Source organism: Mauremys reevesii, linkage group 2 (genome assembly GCF_016161935.1).
Source record: "Mauremys reevesii isolate NIE-2019 linkage group 2, ASM1616193v1, whole genome shotgun sequence".
Taxonomy (NCBI): domain Eukaryota; kingdom Metazoa; phylum Chordata; order Testudines; family Geoemydidae; genus Mauremys; species Mauremys reevesii.
Window position 1 is genome coordinate 124599670 of NC_052624.1, and position 24522 is coordinate 124624191.

Here is a 24522-nt window from a genome sequence, read left to right on the forward strand (position 1 = left end):
CCTATGCTACCAGCACTCCCAGCTATCTTCGAGACACCACTGACTTCCTGAGGAAACTACAATCCATCAGTGATCTTCCAGAAAACACCATTCTGGCCACTATGAATGTGGAAGCCCTCTACACTAACATTCCACACGAAGATGGACTACAAGCCATCAGGAACAGTATCCCCGATAATATCACGGCTAACCTGGTGGCTGAACTTTGTAACTTTGTCCTCACCCACAACTATTTCACATTTGGGGACAATATATATCTTCAAGTCAGTGGCACTGCTATGGGTACCCGCATGGCCCCTCAGTATGCCAACATCTTTATGGCTGACTTAGAACAACGCTTCCTTAACTCTCGTTCCCTAACACCCCTACTCTACTTGCGCTACATTGATGACATCTTCATCATCTGGACTCGTGGAAAAGAAGCCCTCGAGGAATTCCACCGAGATTTTAACAATTTCCATCCCACCATCAACCTCAGCCTAGACCAATCCACACAAGCGGTCCATTTCCTAGACACTACTGTGCTAATAAACGATGGTCACATACATACCACCCTATACCGGAAACCCACTGACCGCTATACTTACTTACATGCCTCCAGCTTCCATCCCGGACACACCACACGATCCATTGTCTACAGCCAAGCTCTAAGATACAACCGTATTTGCTCCAATCCCTCGGACAGAGATAAACACCTACAAGATCTCTATCAAGCATTCTTAAACCTACAATACCCACCTGCTGAAGTGAAAAAACAGATTGACAGAGCCAGGAGAGTACCCAGAAGCCACCTACTACAGGACAGGCCTAAAAAAGAAAATAACAGAACACCACTAGCCATCACCTACAGCCCCCAACTAAAACCTCCTCCAGCGCATCATCAAAGATTTACAACCTATCCTTAAAGATGATCCCTCACTCTCACAGATCTTGGGAGACAGGCCAGTTCTCGCTTATAGACAGCCTCCCAACCTGAAGCAAATACTCACCAGCAACCGCACACCATACAACATAAACACTAACCCAGGAACCTATCCTTGCAATAAAGCCCGATGCCAGCTCTGTCCACATATCCATTCAAGTGACACCATCACAGGACCTAATCACATCAGACACACCATCAGGGGCTCGTACACCTGCACATCTACCAACGTGATATATGCCATCATGTGCCAGCAATGCCCCTCTGCCATGTACATTGGCCAAACCGGACAGTCTCTACGCAAAAGAATAAATGGAAACAAATCTGACATCAGGAATCATAACATTCAAAAACCAGTGGGAGAACACTTCAACCTTTATAACCACTCAGTGACAGACTTGAAGGTGGCAATTTTGCAACAAAAAAACTTCAAAAACAGACTCCAAAGAGAGACTGCTGAACTTGAATTAATATGCAAACTAGATACCATTAACTGTGGTCTAAATAAAGACTGGGAATGGTTGGGTCATTACACCAATTGAATCTATTTCCCTATGTTAAGTTCTCCTCACACCTTCTATGGGCCATCTTAATTATCACTTCAAAAAGTTTTTTTTCCTCCTGCTAACGATAGCTCATCTCAATTGATTAGACTCTGCCTGTTGGTATGCATACTTCCACCTTTTCATGTTCTCTGTATGTATAAATATCTCCTGTCTGTGTGTTCCATTCTATGCATCCGAAGAAGTGAGCTTTAGCTCACGAAAGCTCATGCTAAAATAAATTTGTTAGTCTTTAAGGTGCCACAAGTACTCCTGTTTTTTTTGCGGATACAGACTAACATGGCTGCTACTCTGAAACCATACAATCAAGCAGTATCAGACACCAGGAGGATCCTATGGTGAGGATAAGAAAGGTGTTTGAAGGAGGCTATGGGGAAGTAGCCCAGGGAGCTGTAGCGGTCAAGCAGCGGTTACAAGTAGCACTATAGAGACTGCTGCAATTCACAGGGCCCTGGGCTGGAACCCGGAGTAGAGGGCGGGCCCGGGTTCCCCCCCAAGCCTCGCTACTCCTAATCAGACATAGGAGGAGGTGATCCAGACTGTGGGTTTCATCCAAGGGGAAGACCACGGAGGGGAGGAAATCTGCCAATAAGCGCAGGACCTACTAGAGGAGAGGAGGAACTTTGCCACACTACCTAGCTCATCCCAGTTGACACCTTTGAATATTGGCACAACATTAACCCTCTTCCAGTTTTATGGAATGTCCCTGCTATTCCATAATTTATTAAAAATTAAGATCATCTCAGCCAACTATTTTAGGACTCGTGTGTGCAATTTATGTGGGCCTACTGATTTTGAAATGCCTATCCCTAGTAGATGCTGTTTAACATCCTCCTTAGTTACTAATAGACTAGAAAAAACATCATCCTCATTTGATACGAGTAAAACATCCTGCTTCTTTCCAAATACAGAATAAAAATATTTATTGAACACTTTTGCCTTTTCTGCATCAACAGTTTTACTTTCTCCATCTAGTAATGGACTTATACCATTGCTATGGTTTCTTTTGTTCCTGATATACTTTAAAAAATCCTCCTTATTGTTCTTAATCTTACTAAATATGGATTTTCCCTTGTGTCTTTAGCTTCCCATATCAATTTTTTGCATTATATAACCTCTTATTTATATCAATTTCTATCTTTTCCCATCTGTAATATATTGCTTTTTAATTTCTAATTTCTGTCTTTTGTGACAGACCCAGATTGGTTGGGTGCAGGAGTCTGGTACACTGGACACTGGATGAATAGTTTTCTGTTTCCTGAGTGACCAGGCCAGGGACCAGAGCAGTCAGGAAGGTGCTAGAAGCAATTAAGTCAGGCAGACTCCATCAGACACCTGGAACCAATTAAGAACTGATTAGAAGCAATCAAGGGAAACAGGCTAATCAGATCACCTGAAGCCTATTTAGAACCATCTGGGACTAGTTTAAAAGGAAGCCCCTTCAGAGAGGCTGGCTGGTAGGAACTGGGAGTAAGTAGATGTGTTGTGGGAAGACTGGAAGAAAGAAGGTGCACAGTGGAAGTGGCACGTGAAAGGTCAATGGAGATTGGAGGAAGTGGAGGGGTGGGAGAAAAACTGAGAGAGAGTTAGGCTTTGTCTACATTCAGAATTTATGCTTTAGTATAACAACATTGATTTAATTAGATTAGATTAATTCAATTAATGTAGACAGGCTACATCAGTGCTAGGTCAGGTTTATACCAGTGTACTTTAATTTAGTTACCCTAATGTTAGCCACACCTTTTTACAATGCAGCCCATCTACCTTAGGTTTCTATCAGTGTAACTAAATTCATGTAGCTATACTGGTAAAAAAATTCCTTAATGTAGACAAGACCTTAGGCTCTTTATATTGCCTTGAGGAACATTTGTTAACTGATTAGAAGCAGCATTACACAAAGGCTATGTCTACACTAGCACTTTTGTTGGTATAACTTATGTCGCGCAGGGATGTGAAAAAAAAATCCCTCCGTGGGTATGACATAAGTTTCACAGAGAGCAGTGTGGACAGCGCTATGTTGGTGGGAGACACTTTCCCACCAACATAGCTAGTGCCACTTGTGGTTTAATTATGTCAATGGGAGAACTCTCTCCCACTGGCATAGCGTGGCTACATGAGCGATCTTATAGAAGCACAGCTGCATTGGTACAGCTGTGCCGCTGTAAGCTCGCTAGTGTAGACATGGCAAAAGAGAGGTCCATTTATGTATTCTAAGCTGAGGCGAGTGGCACCAATGCAAGCCATGTCTATACAAAGTTGGGGGTTACATAAAAGAGGAATAAAACAAGGTCTTCATACATATGTTGAGAAACCAACTACACAATATATTTCTTGCTAACTCTGGAATTTTTTAAAATTACTTTTAAAATGTATTACTTTAAAAATCATATGATTTATGATTTTTTTTACCTTTTTGGGTTGTGAACATGAGGTCTCTAACTATTTCCCCTCCCCTTCTTTATTGTTGCATATGATCTCTCTTCTCTCTTGTTGTCAGTTGTCTTGGCTCTCTTGCTACACTCTGTTCAATTGTGTGTGTGGGGGTCAAAGTGAAAGGAATTAGAATTCTAAGATTTTGACAGATTCATATTTCCGCTGATTTTATTTGATAGATGTTATTTAAAAAGACAATATATCTGTGTTTAAAGTAGAAATAAAGGCTCACTGACTTGTTCATATCAAGTTAAATTATTTCTCTATTCCATGTTTGGCAATCTAATCTACCAGACCAAACAAAAGAATAGGCATCCTAATTGAGGGTATGTCTACACTACAGGATTATTCCGATTTTACAGAAACGGGTTTTTTAAAACAGATTGTATAAAGTCGAGTGCACGCGGCCACACTAAGCACATTAATTCGGCAGTGTGCGTCCATGTACCGAGGCTAGCGCTTATTTCCGGAGCATTGCACTGTGGGTAGCTATCCGGTAGCTATCCCATAGTTCCCGCAGTCTCCCCCGCCCATTGGAATTCTGGGTTGAGATCCCAATGCATGATGGGGCAAAAACAGTATCACGGGTGATTCTGGGTAAATGTCGTCACTCAATCCTTCCTCCGTGAAAGCAACGGCAGACAATCATTTCATGCCCTTTTTCCCTGGATTGCCCTGGTAGCATGGCATGGCAACCATGGAGCCTGTTTTGCCTTTTGTCACTGTCACCGTATGTGTACTGGATACTGCTGACAGAGGCGGTACTGCAGTGCTACACAGCAGCATTCATTTGCCTTTGCAAGGTAGCAGAGACAGTTACCATCCCTATTGCACCATATGCCATTGTAAATTGGCGATGAGATGATGGTTATCAGTCATTTTGCACCGTTTGCATTTGGAAATTGGCGATGACGGTTATCAATCATTTTGTACCGTCTGCTGCTGTCATGGGTGCTCCCGGCTGGCCTCGCTGAAGTCAGCCGGCGGTGCATGGACAAAAATGGGAATGACTCCCTGGGTCATTCCCTTCTTTATGTTATGTCTAAAAATAGAGTCAGTCCTGCCTAGAATATGGGGCAAGTGTACTAGAGAACCAGAAAGCACAGCTGCTCCGTGTCAGAGCCCCAGAGATCCCGCAGAAATGATGAGCTGCATGCCATTCTAGGGGGTGCCCCTGCAACAACCCCACCCGTTGCTTCCCTCCTCCCCCAACCCTCCTGGGCTACCATGGCAGTGTTCCCCCATTTGTGTGATGAAGTAATAAAGAATGCAGGAATAAGAAACACTGAGTTTTTAGTGAGATAAAATGAGGGGGAGGCAGCCTCCAGCTGCTATGATAGTCCAGGCAGGACATTAAAGGGTGGGGGGAAGAGGAGCACAGCCTCCCACTGCTATGATAGTCCAGGGAGTACAGAATCTTCTTTAGACATGAAAGGGGCGTGGGGGCTGATGGAGCTCAGCCTCCAGCTGCTATGATGAGGACGGTTACTGGGAGTCATTCCCATTTTTACCCAGGCGCCCCCGGCCGACCTCACTGAGGCCAGCCAGGAACACTCACGGGCTGATGATGACAATAGCTACCAGTCATTTTGCACCATCTGCCACTGGGAAGGAGATGCTGGTGTTCAGCGCTGCAGCACCCCGTCTACCAGCAGCATGCAGTAGACATATGGTGACATTGAAAAAAGGCGAGAAACGATTTTTCCCCTTTTCTTTCGGGGGGGGGGGGGAGAAGGGTGTAAATTGACGACATAGACCCTGAAATACCCAGGAAAATGTTTTTGACCCTTCAGGCATTGGGAGCTCAGCCAAGAATGCAAATGCTTTTTGGAGACTGCGGGGACTGTGGGATAGCTGGAGTCCTCAGTACCCCCTCCCTCCCGCCATGAGCGTCCATTTGATTCTTTGGCTTTCCGTTACGCTTGTCACGCAGCACTGTGCTGAGTCCCTGCTGTGGCCTCTGTCTATCATAGCCTGGAGATTTTTTCAAATGCTTTGTCATTTCGTCTTCTGTAACGGAGCTCTGATAGAACAGATCTGTCTCCCCATACAGCGATCAGATCCAGTATCTCCCGTACGGTCCATGCTGGAGCTCTTTTTGGATTTGGGACTGCATGGCCACCCATGCTAATCAGAGCTCCATGCAGGGCAAACAGGAAATGAAATTCAAAAGTTCGTGGGGCTTTTCCTGTCTACATGGCCAGTGCATCCGAGTTCAGATTGCTTTCCAGAGCAGTGACAATGGTGCACTGTGGCATACCGCCCGGAGGCCAATACCATCGAATTGCGGCCACACTAACTCTAATCCGACATGGCAATACCAATTTCAGCGCTACTCCCCTCATCAGGGAGGAGTACAGAAATCGGTTTAAAGAGCCCTTTATATCGACAAAAAGGGCCTCATTGTGTGGACGGGTGCAGGGTTAATTCGGTTTAATGCTGATAAATTTGGTTTAAATGCATAGTGTAGACCAGGCCTGAGAAGTCAGATTGGGCTGGTATGCAGTGATATGAAGTACCAGTACTTTACAGTGGTGTCATCATTTTCTATAGAATTTAAGCTTTCATTTAATTATAACCCCCCCACAAAAACAACAAATAACAAATATCCAGTTGTTTTAGTCCTTATAGAAGTGAAGAAAACTTTCCAAGTATAAACCACTGGAGTGTTCTCTCATTGTGCCTACAGAACAAAGGTATAGTGAACAAGTCTGAGTGACTGGAGTTACACATTGACAATGGTTTTATTTTTTAAAAAATAGAAGATTTAAGCCTCAGTGGGATGTGTTAGGTGCTCAGTACTTTTGGGTTAACTACTTCACAGCTGAGCACTTCTACAGAAATGTAGACAAAGATTGGGATTGAGGGTGGGGCCTGAATAGAGAACTGTCATTTATATTTATAACATCTGACTTGATTTTGATCCCTGAGCATCACACATGAAATAAAGGAAATATTAACAAATGTGCCATATTGGATCAGATCTGTGGTTGAGCATCCTGTCTCAAACAGAGGCCAACACCAGATGCTTCAGAGGAAGGTGTGAGAAACCTCATGGCCGGCAGATGTAGGATGATCTGTCTTGCATTAGGGTAGCCTCCTGATTCTTAACAGAGACTGTCTTAGTGCACAAAAGGTATTCTTTTTTTTTTAAATTCTGTATTAGCTATTATCTATAAAACTAGAAATCCTGAGGTCTTCACTTACTCCTTACCAAAAAAAAAGACTTTTTGTTACAAGTCATTGTGAGTTTGCTGGATGAAGTGTTAAGATACCTGGCCTTTTGTTTGGGAAGAAATATTCTAGGTGGAATTCATATTTTGTTTGTTTCAGGCTCCACGTATGGGTACTTTTATTGGTGTGTACCTTCCCTGCTTGCAAAACATTTTAGGAGTCATTCTTTTCCTACGTTTGACATGGATCGTTGGAACATCGGGAGTTCTTGAATCTTTCATCATTGTGTTCATGTGCTGTGCTTGTGTAAGTTAATATCTATTTTCTTATACATTTATCACTGGTTAAATCCTATTCTATGCTACTGCCAGACCCATTTCCCCTTCTCCCCCAGCACAAGCAACAGGCAGAACTTTCTTATAGAGTTCAAAGAGCAGTACAGGTGGGAGTTAAGCTGGGCTAAAATACTAGCTTGCCTTCTATGTCTTTAACATGTTCATTTATGTATAGACTAAGTAGTGTGTATGTTGAAATTCAGTTGCAAGTACTACCTGGCAATAGGGGTGCATGCAAGGGGCACCCTACATAGTGATGCAGCAAAGTGAACCCTCCCGCACTATTCCTGGCTTGATTGATAGGACACACTGCTGTCTCTTTGCTTATTAGAGCTGGTTAGGAATTTTCTGACAAAATGGTTTTATTGTCAGAAAATGCAATTCACTGAAACAAATGTTTATGAAAAGGTATCAGATTTAGCAAAACTTCCATTGGGAAGTATTTCTTAGATTCCCAGGTTGGACTTTCTGGTCAAAAAGATGGATAGACTCCAGAATAGCCAATGATTCACTGGTGAGGCCACTCACCTGGGAAGAAGATGATGATCCAGGTTCAAGTCCTTATTCTGCCTCATTCAGAGCAGGGACTTGAACTTACAACTTCCACATTCTATGTGAGTCTCATAACCACAAAGCTATGGGTTTTTCTGGAACTGGTGTCTCTTAATCTCTCCTGTTAGAACTGTTCCACTTTGTATAACTAATTAAATATTCATTGGGCCAGAGAGAGAGAGAGACTGGCTTTATATATGGGTGATTATGGCACGCACATGAGATTTGGGAGACAAAGGAACTAGAATACGTCCTAACTTTAGGCTGGGCTAATATGGTGTATCTCTGATTTTTTGGAAAACTGTTTTTTGGGGATGTTGGAAAGGTCTTAGTTTTGTCCCAATGCAGAATGGAAAACTTATTTTGAAATTTAAAAAACTTTCATAGAACAGGGAAACCATTTCTTGCCTAGCTGCACTACTTTTCCTAGTTGAATTGGTCAAAACAGGATTCAGTCTTAAGTTTGTAAAATACTAATGTTAGCGCTGTTTACTCAGTAATTAAAATTGTATTTCATGGTTCTCATTAAATCAGTCCTTAGTAATTGTTGTTCTCTTGATTTATCCTCCCGCTTTGAGCAATCTTTGTGTTTGTTTATTTAAATTTGTGTAAGAAGGAATTACTTTTCAAAATTTCACATCAAACTCAAACTTAATTATTAGCAGTACTGTGATTTACTTGTAGCTCAAGTCCATAAATGTAATCGTTGTGGAGTATGGAGCTAGAAGTAAGATACACAACAGTAATGATGATGATTGGTCATTTGTTACTAATTGCTATTTCATTAGAACAGTATTTTCTTTGGGTTGTTTTCTGCTGAATATTGAAAGTCCTCAAGGTTTCCCCTTCTTCCCCGTTATGTATTCAAAGCCTTTGCTTTTAGCTGACCCATACTTCTAGATGTACTAAACAGGTGTTCAGTCTAAGTCTCAGTGCTCAATGACTGTGGAATCAATTAGCTCAGTTAGGAAAAAAATGCATATAACTTGAGTCCCTGTTGCCACAAAGGTGTACAGATATTTTCCAATTTCCAACATATTCCTGCTAGACCACTGGGCTTGTCCATCCTTTATAGTTTTTAAAGAACTTTATTATGTTAAATTAAACATTTTTAATAATGGTCTTTCCACAGACTATGTTGACTGCAATTTCAATGAGCGCAATAGCAACAAATGGCGTAGTTCCAGGTAATTACAATTTTTAACCTGACTCTTAAACCTAAAGTAATTATGAATGCACTTTAAAGGATTTATCTATATAAAGGTGTACATTTAAAGACCTAAAGTGATGGAGAATCCATCATATTCCTTAGGTAAATTATTCCAATGGTTAATTGTCCTCATGGATTAAAAATTAATGCCATATTTCTGGTCCAAAATTGTCTAGCTTCAACTTCCAATCACTGGAACTTGTTATTCCTTTTTCTGCTAGATCAAGAGCAGTCTGAAATCTCTTCCTTATGTAGACCATGATCAAGTCACTTCTGAGCCTTCACTTGGATAAAGTAAATAGATTGAGAAGCTCTGTCTCTCACTTTAAGGCAGGTTTTCCAAATATGAAATCTTTATTATAGTTTTCTGACTCCTTTCCAATCTTCTCTTTTTTTTGAATTGAGAACACTATAACAATTGGAACAACTTACACATTGATGTGGCAGATTCTTCATTACTGGAAGTCTTTAAATCAAGTTTGGTCCCTTTCTAAAAGATATGCTCTAGCTAAATTAGAAGTTATGGGCTTGATACAGGAATTACTGGGTGAAATTGTGTGACCTGTATTATGCAGGCAGTCAGACTAGATTATCATAATAGTCTTTTCTTAAAATGTATGAATCTGTGCAATAAAACTAATCTGTAACATACACAGGGTACTGCTGTACATGACAAAATTTCAGTAGAAAAAATAAATGGAATCCTTATGCACAAAGTGACCCTGCTTCCTGCTTTTTCACATGATATCCCTATTATCCTAGTAACTCCTTTCAGGACTCCTGAAATGTCCCGCTTTTTCATTTAATCAATCAAAATGTTTAGTTTCTTAATGTTTCTTGAAGCTCTATTGCTATACCAAGTAGAATTTATTCTGTGTTACAAACAACCCAATTGAATGAGCATTCAGTAGAATGAACAGTGTTTGGAATGAAGAGAAAAATGTAGACATTATCAAAGCTGTTCTTTTGCTCAAAGGGAAGGGTCTTAACACTGTATCAGTGTTCACTGATACACTCCGAACACAAAATTATAGGAAAAAATCCTCCACTTTGAGAAATAAGCATGTGTCACTGTTGAGTCAGAAGCTGGGAAGTAGCAACATCAGAACATCTTTGTAAAAAGTGTATATTTGGCATTTTATTTGACTCAGGACCCTAAAAAAAGGTCTCTATAGGCACAATTATGAGGTGGGATGATGACAACAAGGGGGAACATGTTTGCCCTTCTCCTCTCTCCCATCCAAATTATTTTTTCCTCCCTGGTAATGTCCCCTTTTATTTCTGTCTGCCCAATATTTGAGGAGACAAAAATGAAAAGGCATCTCCCTCCAGTAAACGGTAAAGAAATAAGAAATTATAGTATGGTAATATGGACAAAACAAAATTTTGGGCCAAAATCACTTTGGGGAAGGACTGCAAAAGAGGATCCAGTGGGAGGGTGTTAGGGGTCTACTATAGATCCAGGGGTCAGAAGCATGAAGGGACATATGAATCTTTAGCACATCTGACATGTAAATATCTTGCAATGCGAATGCCTGTTCTCAGTTTCAGGTGACATTGTAAACAAGAAGTGGGCAGCATTATCTCCCACAAATGTAAACAAGCTGGTTTGTCTGAGTGATTGGCTGAAAAAGAAGTAGGCTTGTAGGCTCTAAGGTTTTACATTGTTTTAGTTTTGAACGCAGTTATTTTTTATACATAATTCTACATTTGTAAGTTCAACTTTCGTGATGAAGAGATGACAGTACACTATAGTACGTGTATTAGGTTAATTGAAAAATACTATTTCTTTTTTACAGTGCAAATATATGTAATCAAAAATATAAAGTGAGCACTATACACTTTGTATTCTGTGTTGCAATTGAAATAAATATATTTGAATGTGTAGAAAACATCCAAAAATATTTAAATGGTATTCTCTAATTGTTTGACAGTGTGATTAATTGCGATTAATTTTTTTAATCCCTTGACAGCCCCGAATTTTAGACTTGGTTTTGTTAAATAGTGAGAAAATCATAGAAGAGCTGGTTTTAGGGAATAACCTTGGATCGAGGTTCATGAGCTGATTTAGTTTAAATTAAATGTAAGGATAATCAAAACAGGTCATCATCCATGTTTTTTTTTATTTCAAAACGGAAATTAATGGAACTAGTTGAAGTCAATTGGACTGAAGAGTTCAAGGACTTAAATGTTGAGGAGGCTTAGAATTTCTTTAAGTCATATGTACAAAACTATCTGAAGTTTACATTGCAAGAAAGGGGGAGGAAATTGTAGGGAAAGGCTCCAGACCCAACTGAGTGAATAACTACATCAAAAAGGTTATTGGAAGCAGAGTCTCTAGGGAATGGAAACAGGGATTGAAAAAGCAACATCTTGCAGGTTAGAAAATGAAGGAACAAAGTAAGAATTGCTAAAAAGTACTGCTAACTTAGCTCTTGCCAAGAAAATTAAAGTAAATAGGTTTTTTAAATTATATAAATAAAGAGTCAGAAAGGATGAAGTCGGACTGCTATGCAGTGTGGATGGGGAAGATATTAAAGATAATCTAGATATGGCCCAAAAACTAAATGGACACTAAATGTGGTGTGCTTGCTGCTTGACTGAAATATATTGTGTGCTCTGTTTGTTTGGGGGACCATGTGCTGACTGTGTGTGTGCTGAGCCTAGCAGTCTGGTAGGCAAGGCTGAGAGCTTCTTAACGAGGCTATGGGTACGTCTAGACAACCCGCCGTATCGGCGGGTAGCGATTGATTTCTCGGGGATCGATATATCGCGTCTCATCTAGACGCGATATATCGATCCCCGAAAGCGCTCCCGTCGACTCTGCTACCGCTGTTCACGCTGGTGGAGTTCCGGAGTCGACAGGGGGAGCTGCCTTGTCAGTTCTCTCCCTCAATCAATAAAGAATACATGTGTTAGAATGTGCATTTGGACGTTTAAAGGGACGCTGGCGCACATTACTGACTCGCTCAGACCTCAGCCAAACCAATATCCCCATTGTGGAGCACACAGCAAGCAGCAATAACAATCTCTGTGAGAGTAAGAGGGAGACCTTTATGGCAGGGTGGGAGGGTGAGGCAAATCACCTGGCCGCTGATTACGCGCAGCCAGAGCACACCAGGAAGCGGTGCGCATCAGAGAAACTTTGAAAACCAGTTTCATCACTGGCCAGGGTACGGTGTGACTGTTGTGTTTGTTTCTCCTTGATGAAAACCCGCCCCCTTGATTGACTCATTCCCTGTAAGCAACCCACCCTCCCCTTTCGATTACAGCTTGCTTTCTAAGGAAATAAAGTCACTATCATTTAAAAATCACGTATTCTTTATTAATTGAGAGAGAGAACTGACAAGGTAGCCCGGGTGGGGTTTGGGAGGAGGATAGGAGGGAAGGAAAAGGCCACTAAAAAAGTTCAAAAAAATGACAGCCTTTTGGTTGGACTGTCCACTGGGGTGGAGTGGGCGGTGTTATACCAATATAATAAAAACCAGCAGGATCTTATTAAGAGGGATAAGGCAAAGATGCCACATTTATTGTAAATACCATAAGAAAACAAAAGACAGCAAAAGACAAAAGCAAACAACGTTGTTTTACTACTTATTTCTATCATTACTTATTCCTTATACACACACACATATATATAGATATATTCATTCACACAATCATTCATTCAGGTTCTCTATAGATGTTATAGTTACCAGCCTAGATGTTGCTCATGCCAAGTTACTGGCCAGGTATCTTGGTCATGAGGATGGAGCCGAGTCTGTGTCAGATGCATCTGATGCTCCTGGAGGCTGGCAGCAGAACCATAGACTCAAAGTCCTCAGTTTTTAGAGTCCAGTTTTATAGGAATTTATTCCTATGTCAATTCATGAGAGTTGCTTCATTTTGCTGTTGCTAAATCAATCAGCAGGTGGCTGGCTCCATGTTGTCAGATGCTTTGTTTTTCCTTCCTTTGAGGTGTGGTGGGTGGATTCCAGTTTGCCCTCCGGGGGTCATCTGGTTGATCCCACTTGACACTTTCTTCAGCCGACACTGAATTCTTCAGGCTGGTACCTCCCTAACCATTCATTCACATACATTCTCTATCTTAATCACATCTATTTCACTGTCTTTTTACCTTTTGGGGTGTTACCAATTTATGTGAGACTCCCTGTCTTTTAACAAGCAAAGATAAAGTGAGATGAAAACTTACAGAGGGTGGGGGTCTCTATGTATACACTATAACAGCTACTGTTTTGGCTTACTTAAGAGTTAATTAATGTTTAGCAAGTTTTATACAAAGTATTTCTTTGAGCTTAACAAGTTTTATACCAAGTATCTCTTTGAGCAGGCTTCACACAGACACAGCTGGTGGCTTGCAGGTTAGAGGCTAAATGTTGGGAAATCACAAATTTACTTCTAACATAAACCTTAAGTTATAAAGGATCAATTAACAATAAATCAATAAATCATTTCTCATATAAACCATGTTTAATATAAACCTTCTTTAATATTCCTACAGCGGGTGCACGGAGCCTCCCCCCACGCGTTCTTACACGTCTGGGTGAGGAGGCTATGGAACTTGAGGAGGTGGGAGGGTGGTTATACAGGGGCTGCAGCGGCACTCTGTGATCCTGCTGCCATTCCTGAAGCTCCACCAGATGCCGGAGCATGTCAGTTTGATCACGCAGCAGCCCCAGCATTGTATCATGCCTCCTCTGATCTTCCTGCCGTCGCCTCTCATCTTGAGCATCCCTCCTGTCCTCACGTTCATTTCTCCTGTCCTCACGTTCACTGGCATCTTTCCTGTACTTTGATACCATGTCCTTCCACTCATTCAAGCTCATCCTCCTCTTCCTCCTCCTCCTCTTCCCCGTCTGCAGAATCCTCAGGCATGGCTGAGATTACCCCCACCTTGGAATCCATGGTCAGGGGTGGGGTAGTGCTGGCGGCCCCCCCTAGAATTGCATGCAGCTCAGCGTAGAAGCGGCATGTTTGCGGCCCTGTCCCGGACCTTCCGTTTGCTTCTTTGGTTTTCTGGTAGGCTTGTCTGAGCTCCTTAACTTTCACATGGCACTGTACTGAGTCCCTAGTGTGGCCTCTCTCCATCATGGCCTTGGAGATTTTTTCAAATGTTTTTTCATTTCGTCTTTTGGAACAGAGTTCTGCTAGCATGCAATCATCTCCCCATATAGCGATCAGATCCAGTACCTCCCATACGGTCCATGCTGGAGCTCTCTTTCGATTCTCAGACTGCATGGTTACCTGTGCTGATGAGCTCTGTGTGGTCACCTGTGCTGATCAGCTCTCCATGCTGGGCAAACAGGAAATGAAATTCAAAAGTTTGCGGGGCTTTTCCTGTCACCTGGCCAGTGCATCCGAGTTCAGATTGCTGTCCAGAGCAGTCACAATGGTGCACTGTGGGATAGCACCTGGAGGCCAATACCGTTGAATTGCGGCCCTAATCTGAAATGGCAATACCGATTTCAGCGCTACTCCTCTCGTCGGGGAGGATTACAGATACTGGTATTAAGAGCCCTTTATATCGCTATAAAGGGCTTCATTGTGTGGACGGGTGCAGGGTTAATGCGGTTTAACGCTGCTAAATTTGATATAAACTTGTAGTGTAGACCAGGCCTAATTGGAGCAGAGGGAAACAATCCCATAGTTTGGCCCCCACTTCCAGATGGTGTTGTGGTATCCTCTTGCACTGAGGAAACCTTTCTGCAGGAGGCAGCTATTAGAAAGAGGCAATTCAATTATTAGAAACATAGTGGGTTTGCAATGACCAGGAGAACCACAGGGTGACTTGCCTGCTTGGTGCAAAGGTTGCGGATCTCTCGAGACATCTAGATAGACTTATATGTAGTGCTAGGGAGGGGTCTGTAGGTGGAGTAACCCCAAGGGGCTGTAGGTGGAGTAACAGCAGCAACTGGGTGGTGGTGGGGAAATCTACTAGCCAGCCAGCAAGCAAATAGCAGAGAAAGGGGGTGGGTGGTGGTGTCTAGCCCAGCCAGGGGAGCAGCCGGAGCAGTAGCAGCAGCAGCAAGGGCCCAGCAGGAACAGCAGCAGCAGCAGCCCTCTCCCTCCTAGCCTCTACAGCAGAGGAGTCAAAGGGGGATCTTCTGGCCACTGGAGAAAGAGTTTTCTGTTCCCTGAGTGACCAGAGCAGGGGCTGCACTAGAGTAATCAGGAACCTGCTAGAACCAATTAAGGCGACAGGCTGATTAGAACACCTGCAGCCAATCAAGGCAGGCTAATCAGGGCACCTGGGTTTAAAAAGGAGCTTGCTTCAGTTTGTGGGGAGTGTGTGAGGAGCTGGGAGCAAGAGGTGCAAGGAGCTGAGAGTGAGAGGATGTGCTGCTGGAGGAGCTGTGTGTGCTACTGGGGAGCTGCTGGAGCCCCAAGGAGGAGGAGGAGGAGGAGAGTGCTGCCTGCTGGTGGAGGACCACATAGGGACTCTGAAGACCACCGTGGAGGGGGCACTTGAGGACTGAGTATTTTTTCAAACTGTGCTCTTGTGGTGGGGGTTTGGACTGTGTCTGTTGGGACACCGGGGGTGTGGCGTGGAGCCTGCCCCCCGGTCCATCCGTGTCCCCCTTCGCCCCCATCACCATCGTTGCCACTTCCACCACCCCCGCTGGCTGTTTTCCCTTCTGCTTTGGCCTCCTGCCTCTGGGACTGAGCTGCTCACCTGGCTTGCCACGCCCATTTCTATTGTTTGGGCCTGCAGCAGCAGCCAGCTACAATTGACTTTTTGCACAAGTGCCCGTGGGCGCACCCCCCACCCCCTTGGCCAGGCCCCCTCTCCTTTGCCACATTTGTCTGCCCCACCCATTTCCCTCTGCGGCCCTGATTGTCCTGCCCCAGCCCTGCAGCTAGTCCCGTGGTCCCTCTGCCCTGTTCCTGGCTCAACTTCCCCCCGCCCCTGTGATCCCCCAGCCCTGATTATTCCCTCCCTTTGTGCACCCATGCCCCCTCCCATGTGCTTGTGCCCTTCCCCCATTTGAGTTTGCCCTCGTTCACTGCACCCACCCCTATGCTATTAGCCCCCCTGATGCCCTAGTGCAACTAGAGGAGCCGGAATTCCCCTCTGGGTCAGTGGCCTGCCACCCTCCCGCCCCTGGGTCCTTGATTGCTCCCCACGCCCCTTTAGCCTTCCCTTTCTGGCACCCTCCTCCCCTGCCTGCAGCCTAGCAGAGAGGGGTGGTTGCCTCCTCTCCTTCCCCTCCCCTCGCTGTTTGTCCCACTCCCCACTCTCATTATGGTGGGGGATGCGGCGGGGGAGACCCCTCGCGATGCTCCCACTGCCCCTCCTCCACCTGCCCCCGTGTCCACTCCCCAAGCCTCTACCTCGACCGCCGCTGCTGGTCCACCTGCCACGGCCCCCGCTGGGGCACTGGCAGCGGCAAGTACCGGGGAGACCTCTGCTGCTGCCACGTCCCTCGCCCCCTCCGATTTGGGGGGAGCCCCCCCAGCCGGTGGGAAAGGTTGGGGTGGGAAAAAGGGTAAGGGACCCGCTAAAAAGACCAAGCCCTCCATGGCGGGGACTGCCCCTGCTGCCGCAGCCCCGCTACCGGCCGCGGCATCCCTCCCCGCTGTTCCCTCCACCAGCTTCATGGGTGTCCCTCCCCCGGCCCCCAGGGCGTACGCCCAGGTGGCGGCAGCCCCCCCGCCTGCCACTGCTCCTCCGACCGCCGCTTCCACTACCGTCTATAGTGGCCGGGGCCCCTTCCCCACCTTGACCAGGAAGCACGGCATCCGTTGCCTCCTGGTGCCCGCCTCGCCCCACGTGGAGACCTACATGCGGGCGTTGGCGAGGGTGGTGGGGCCCACGGCCATCGTGGCGGCCTCCAAAATGTACGGGAGGGTAGTTTTCTTCCTGGCATCGGAGGCCGCTGCCCAGGAGGCGGTAGAGACGGGTCTGGCGGTGGGGGGCGTGTTCGTCCCCCTGGAGCCGTTGGAAGACCTGGGGGTCCGCTTGATCCTGACCTCCATCCCTCCCTTCCTGCCCAATGCCGCCCTGCTGCCCGCCCTTTCCGCCCTGGGGCACCCTATCTCCGTCATCAGCCCTCTCCCGTTGGCCTGCAAGGACCCCGCCCTCCGACACGTCCTCTCGTTCCGCCGGCAAGTGCAGCTTCAATTGCCGCCGGCGGTGCGTGACGGAGAGGTGCTCGTGGGGTTCTTTGTGGTCCCCTACCAGGGAGCCCGCTACCGGGTGCATTACTCAACGGGGGAGGCCCGGTGCTACCTCTGCCGGGTGATGGGGCACGTCCGGAGGGACTGCCCCTTGGCCCGGCATGGAGGAGCGTCCGGGACCCCCGAGCCCTGGCAAGGCGTCGGCCCTGTCACCGCCAGTGCCCCTGGCTGCCCAGCACCTGAAGCTGCCCCTCCTCCTTCACAGTCCACCGCTGCGGAGGAGGGTGCGGCGGAGATACCGCCGGGCGTGGGAAAGGGCCCGCCCCAGGGAGACTCCTCCCTCGTTTATGCTGTCCCTCCATTGCCTCCCCGAGTCCCTAAGCCATCGCCCTTGCCCCCAGACCCGACCCCTGTTAGCCAGCCCCCGGATGATGCCATGGAGGGCTGGTCTTTAGTGCAGGGGAAGCGGGGCAAGCGGAAGGCTCGGGCCCCGATACATTCATCTGATTCGGAGACCCCCCCGGAAGAGCAGAGAGGGGGACACTGATGAAAAGCCTTCCGCCTTGCCCCCGACGACGCCCGTTTTGTGGTGCCAGCTGGGGACGACGTGGCAGCACCGGACGGTGACACTGCTCCTCCTCCGGGGTCCCTTCCCGATGACGCCCCCAAGGGAGCCCCCCTTGCCGCCTTACCATCCGAAGCCCCCACGAGCGCTGAGGTGGGCGTCGCTTCCGGTGTTGGCGGGGAGGGCCTCGGGGTGGTGGACGGCAATCTCCCCTCCATCTACGAGGAGATCGAGGCCCTGGGTCTGACCCCGGTTACACAGGGGGAGGACAACCTTTTGCCAGCGGGCCTCGATCTGTGTGACCTCACCTCACCTCGGTCCCCCTGTCCCTGGGTTCCCTTCCCCTGACTGCTGCTTCTGCTCCCGCCTCTGAGGGTCCCCTGGGGTCTTCCATCAGCCTGGCTGCAGGTGGCACCTCACTGATGGCCACCGAGCCCCTTGAGGCGAAGGCCGGTGCCCCGCTGCCCGGACCCAGTTCCTAGGGGGTGTCCCTCTTGGTTGTGGGCCAACCGACCTCCTTCCTGGACGGGGACCCCGTTGTTGACCTTCCATCTCCGGATGCTGTGGCTGTCGTTCCAGCCGTCGTGGCTGCACCTGGTGCCTGGGTCCCCTTCCCGCTCCCACGATCCCTGAGCCTGACCAGGAGGGGCCACCTTCCTGCGGCCCAACTGCCCCTCTCCCTGATTCTTTTCCTGATCCCATCCCTACTCCTGACTCCTGCCCTATCCCTGATGCCGGCCCCTCCCTTGTCCCCTCCGCCTCCCGTGATGCCATTGCCGCCCCTGGGGATACCTCCCAGGGCGTAGCATTAGTGTTTTTCCCTGCCCTGACCCATCAGGGGCTGCTGTTCTCCTTCCGCCGCCCCCTGTTGAACTGGGGAGCGGGGCAGGCCGCGTGGTGTTGGCCCATCAGACACCACGTCGAGGGTCTGCCCCCTGCCTGCCCGCCTCGGTGGGGGGCTGTGCCGGGCGCCCCGCTGGGGGACGGTCATCGATCTGTTACCCTGCCCCCCCCATGCGCTGAGGGAGGAGCTGCGGGAGTTCCTTGAGGACGTCCGTGGCTCCCGTAACAAAGTCCAACTTACGCTCCAGCGGTGGGGGGATTTCCATCTTATCCTCCGGGCCGCGAGGGCACTCATGCGGGAGGGTAAGAGGACCGGGAAGCAGGCCGTCGCGGCCTACCGGCGGGTCTGCCTCTTCCGTGACTCTCTACTCACCTACAGGGTTGGTCACGGATTGCTGCGCGGCCCGACGGAGGCCGTGGGCGTGTCTGCCGGCGAGGATCCCTTGAGGAACGGGACCGTTCAGGGACCGAGCAGTGCTTGGCCGCCGCGGACGTCCTCCGGGAGATCATCGAACACCACTCGCTGGTGGACGTCTGGCGCGACCACCACCAGAATGACGTCTCGACGTTCACCTTCGTCCGGGTGGAGGTCCATCGGTTGCGCCACTCCCGGCTGGACCGCATTTACCTGTCACGTTTCCACCTTTCCCGAGCCCACTCCTCCAGCGTTCAGCCGGCCCCCTTTTCGGATCACCACTTTGCCACCGTGACGGCTTCTCTCTGTGCGGAGAGGCCGGGACCGGCCTATTGGCACTTTAATAATAGTTTGCTGGAGGACGCAGGCTTCATGGCGTCCTTCTGGGAGTTCTGGCTGGCCTGGCAAGGGCAGAGGCGCGCCTTTCCCTCGGCGCGGCGATGGTGGGACCTGGGGAAGGTGCACACCCGGCTCTTCTGCCGCGACTACACCCGGGGCGCCAGCCGACGGAGGGATGCGGCAATAGAGCAGTTGGAATGGGAGGTCTTGGAGCTGGAGAGGCATCTGGCCGCCAGCCCCGAGGATCCATCCCTCTGCGGAGCGTGCCCGGAGAAGCGGGAGGAGCTCCGGGCCCTCGAGGATCATCGAGCCCAAGGTGCCTTTGTTCGATCCCGCATCCGCCTCCTTCGGGAGATGGATCGCGGCTCCCGCTTCTTCTACGCCCTGGAGAAAAGGAGGGGGGCCAAAAAGCATGTCACCTGCCTCCTGGCGGAGGACGGCACCCCCCTCACGGATCCGGCGGAGATGTGTGGGAGGGCCAGGGCCTTTTACGCGACTCTTTTCTCCCCGGATCCGACCGATCCTAACGCTTGCAAAGTGCTCTGGGACGGACTCCCGATGGTCAGCGCGGGCGACCAGGACCGGCTTGAGCTGCCTCTCACTCTGGCCGAGTTCTCAGAAGCCCTCCGTCGCATGCCCACCAATAAATCTCCGAGCATGGACGGGCTGATCGTGGAGTTCTACCGCGTGTTCTGGGACGTCCTCGGCCCAGACCTAGTCACCATCTGGGCCGAGTCTTTGCGGGGCGGGGTCCTCCCTCTCTCGTGCAGGCGAGCCGTTTTCGCCTTACTGCCGAAGAGGGGGGACCTCCGCGATTTACGGAATTGGCGTCCCATCTCGCTCCTCAGCATGGACTACAAAATCGTTGCGAAGGCCATCTCGCTGCGGCTAGGGTCCGTGCTGGCGGACGTGGTCCACCCGGACCAGACCTACACCGTCCCGGGTCGCACGATCTTTGATAACCTGTATTTGGTCCGGGACCTCCTGGAATTATGGTGTAGGGATGGTCTGTCGTTCGCCCTCTTGTCCCTGGATCAGGAGAAGGCGTTCGACAGGGTGGACCACGGGTATCTCCTGAGCACTCTGCAAGCGTTTGGCTTTGGACCCCAGTTTGTGGGTTTTCTCTGGGTGCTGTACGCTTCCGCGGAGTGTCTGGTCAGGCTCAACTGGACCCTGACCGAGCCGGTCAGCTTCGGGCGAGGAGTACGGCAGGGGTGTCCCCTCTTGGGTCAGCTGTACGCTCTGGCGATTGAGGCCTTCCTCTGTCTCCTCCCTCGGAGGCTGACGGGGTTGGTGCTCTGGGAGCCGGAGCTGCGGCTGGTCCTGTCAGCGTACGCCGACGATGTGCTCCTCGTGGTCCAGGACCCGGGTGACTTGGCGCGGATGGAGGCCAGGTCAACTGGGTCAAGAGCTCTGGCCTGGTGGTCGGGGACGGGTGGCAGGCGAGCTCCCTCCCACCCGCGCTTCAGGCCATCTGGTGGAGCGCGGGTCCGCTGCTCTATCTCGGCGTTTACCTTTCTGCCAAGCATCCGTCTCCGCCGGAGAACTGGCAAGGTTTAGAGGGCGGGGTGATGGCGCGGCTCCGGAAATGGGCAGGACTACTCCGGTGCCTCTCTCTCCGAGGGAGGGTGCTGGTGCTGAATCTACTAGTCCTGTCCATGCTCTGGTACTGGCTCAACACCCTGGTCCCGGCCCCGGATTTCCTGGCCAACCTCCGGACGGTGGTTCTGGAGTTCTTTCGGCCAGGGACGCACTCGGTTTCTGCAGGGGTCCTCCACCTGCCCCTGGAGGAGGGGGGACAGGGCCTGAAGTGCCTACACACTCAGGTCCACGTCTTCCGCCTCCAGGCCCTGCAGAGGCTCCTGTATGGTGCTGGTAGTCCGGCGTGGAGCGTATTGGCGCATGCCTTTCTCCACCGCTTCCGAGGGCTCTGATACGACCGGCAGCTCTTTTTTATCTCCATCCGAGAGGTCTTCCGTGAGACGTCTCTGGGCTGCCAGTCTTCTACCAAGACCTCCTCCGGGCCTGGAAGCTCTTTTCGACGACCAGGTCCATGGCGGCCACCGTGGGGGTTGATCTCCTCGCGGAGCCCCTGCTACACCACCCCCAGCTCCGTGTGCAGGTGGCGGAGTCCCCCACGGTGCGCCAGAGGCTGGTCTTGGCAGGAGTCACCAGGGTCGGAGACCTCCTGGACTACGACTGGGGAGACTGGCTGGATCCCCTGACGCTCACTCAGCACATGGGGCTCTCCAGCCCTCGTACTCCCCAGTGCGTACTTCTGGAGGTGAAGGCCGCTTTACTGCCCACTGCTCGGGCCTACCTCGACCGGGTCCTGCGAGAGGGCACGCCCCGCCCACCTTCCACCCTGGGCCCCGTGGACCTTTTTATCAGCCCTCTGCCCCGTGGACCCAATCGACCCCCTCGCCCTTTTACTGCAAGCCGGCTGCCCAATCTGCAGCCGGTTCTGTTCCAGACCACGCCAAGAAAATATCTGTACACGCTCGTGCTCCACACTCTTCACTACCTCACCCTCGCGTCCCGCCCTGATACAAAATGATGGGACCTCCTGCCACCTCTCGAGGGTGAGGAGCCCCGGTGGGCCAGCCTGTATTCTGCCCTGATCCCGAGGCCCGCCGGGATGTCAGTTGGCGGCTCCTTCATGGGGCCGTGAGCATGGGCATGTACTTGGCGCGGTTTACCCTTGTCCCAAACACCTGCCCCTTTTGCGGCGTGAAAGAGACCCTGGCGCACGTTTATTTAGAGTGTGCCAGGTTGCAGCCCCTGTTCCGGCTCCTCTTGGCTCTCCTCTTGCATTTTTGGTTGCACTTTTCCCCTCACCTGTTTATCTATGCACTCCCCATCCGTGGCCCCACGAAGTCGCAGGATCTCCTTGTCAACCTCCTCTTGGCCCTGGCCAAACTAGCCATCTACAAAACCAGAGAGAGGAGGTTGGCCGATGGGATTTCCTGCGACTGTGGGGCCTTATTTCTGCTCCTCTGTCCGTTCACACATCTGGGCAGAGTTCCTCTGGGCGGCGTCCACTGGCTCCCTTGATGCCTTCGAGGAGCAGTGGGCGTTGTCTGGGGTTCTCTGCTTGGTGTCCCCATCAGGTTCCCTTCGTTTAGCCCTATGACCTCACTCCCGATCCTGTTTTTTTCATTTGTTGTCCCACGTATTTAGTTAGTATCCCAGACCTGTGGATTCCCCCCCCCCCCTTAGGCTGTGGGGAGGTCCTTTAGCAGTGGGCGGGCTTTGCCCACTTCCTGGATACTAATAGGACCAGACTCCTGTACCCCACTGGTCTGGGTCTGTCACACATATTAAATGAGGATATTGATATAATAGGCATCACAGAAACTTGGTGGAGTAAGGATAATCAGTAGGATACAGTAATACCAGCGTACAAAATATATTAGAAAGACAGAACAGGTAATGCCGGTGTGGGAGTGGCATTATATGTGAAAGCGTAGAAGCAAATGAAATAAAAATGAATCAAACTGTACCATGGAATCTCTATGGATAGAAATTCCATATTCTAATAATAAGAATATAGCAGTAGAGATATATTACAGACTACATGACCAGGATGGTGAGAGTGACAGAAATGCTCAGGGAGATTAGAGAGGCTATTAAAATAAAACTTAATAATAATGGAGGATTTCAGTTATTCCCATATTGACTGGGTACATGTCACCTCAGGATGAGATGCAGAGATAAAGTTTCTTGACACCTTAAATGACTGCTTCTTGGAGCAGCTAGTCCTGGAACCCACCAGAGGAAAGGCAGTTCTTGATTTAGTCCTAAGTGGAGCACAGGATCTCCAAGAGGTGAATATAGCTGGACCGTTTGGTAATAGTGACCATAGTATAATTAAATTTAATATTCCTGTGGGAGGAAAAATAGTAGCCCAACATTGTAGCCCAACATTGTAGCCCAACATTGTAGCATTTAATTTCAGAAAGAGGAACTACACAAAAATGAGGAAGTTAGTTAAACAGAAATTAAAGGGTATGGTACGAAAAGTGAAATCTCTGTAAGATGTGTGAAAACTTTTTAAAGACACCCTAATAGAGGCTCACCTTAAGTGTATACCCCAAATTAAAAACATAGTAAGAGAACCAAAAAAGTGCCACTGTGGCTAAACAAAGTAAAAGAAGCAGTGAGAGGCAAAAAGGCATCCTTTAAAAAGTGGAAGTTAAATCCTAGTGAAAATCCTAGAGAAAGAAGCATAAACACTGGCAAATGAAGTGTAAAAATACAATTAGGAAGGCCAAAAAATAATTTGAGGAACAGTTAGCCAAAGACTCAAAAAGTAATAGTACATTTTTTTTAAGTACAACAGAAGCAGGAAGCCTGCTAAACAACCAGTGGGGCCACTGGACAATCGAGGTGCTAAAGGACCACTGAAGGATAATAAGGCCATTGCAGAGAAACTAAATGAATTCTTTGCATCGGGCTTCACGACTGAGGTTGTGAGGGAGATTCCCAAACCTGAGCCATTCTTTTCACGTGACAAATCTGAGGAACTGTCCCAGATTGAGGTGTCATTAAAGGAGGTTTTGGAACAAATAGATAAATTAAACAGCAATAAGTCACCAGGACCAGATGGTATTCACCCAAGAGTTCTGAAGGAACTTAAATGTGAAATTGCAGCACTACTAACTGTCATCTGTAACCTATCATTTAAATCAGCTTCTGTACCAGATGACTGGAGGATAGCTAATATGATGCCAATTTTTAAAAAGAGCTCCAGTGCTGATCCTGGAAATTACAGGCCTGTAAGCCTGACTTCAGTACCAGGCAAACTGGTTGAAATGATAATAAAGAATAATATTGGCAGGCCTATAGATGAACATAATTTGTTGAGGAAGAGTCAACATGGTTTTAGAAAAGGGAAATCATGCCTCAACAATCTATTAGAATTCTTTGAGGGGCTCAACAAGCATGTGGACCAAGGGGATCCAGTGGATATAGTGTACTTAGATTTTCAGAAAGCCTTTGACAAGGTCCCTCACCAAAGGCTCTTATGCAAAGTAAGCTGCCACGGGATAAG

At 48.6% G+C, this 24522-nt stretch overlaps 1 protein-coding gene across 4 annotated transcripts in view; it reads left to right on the forward strand.

The window, feature by feature from the left end:
* Positions 1-24522, forward strand: part of SLC12A7 (solute carrier family 12 member 7) — a 327938-nt gene that overhangs the window by 165140 nt on the left and 138276 nt on the right. For all 4 annotated transcript variants that reach the window (XM_039524891.1, XM_039524892.1, XM_039524894.1 and 1 more), the window contains exons 4-5: positions 7252-7398; positions 9112-9166. In XM_039524891.1, coding sequence (XP_039380825.1) covers positions 7252-7398; positions 9112-9166 — 202 coding nt within the window. The remainder of the gene's footprint in view (positions 1-7251; positions 7399-9111; positions 9167-24522) is intronic.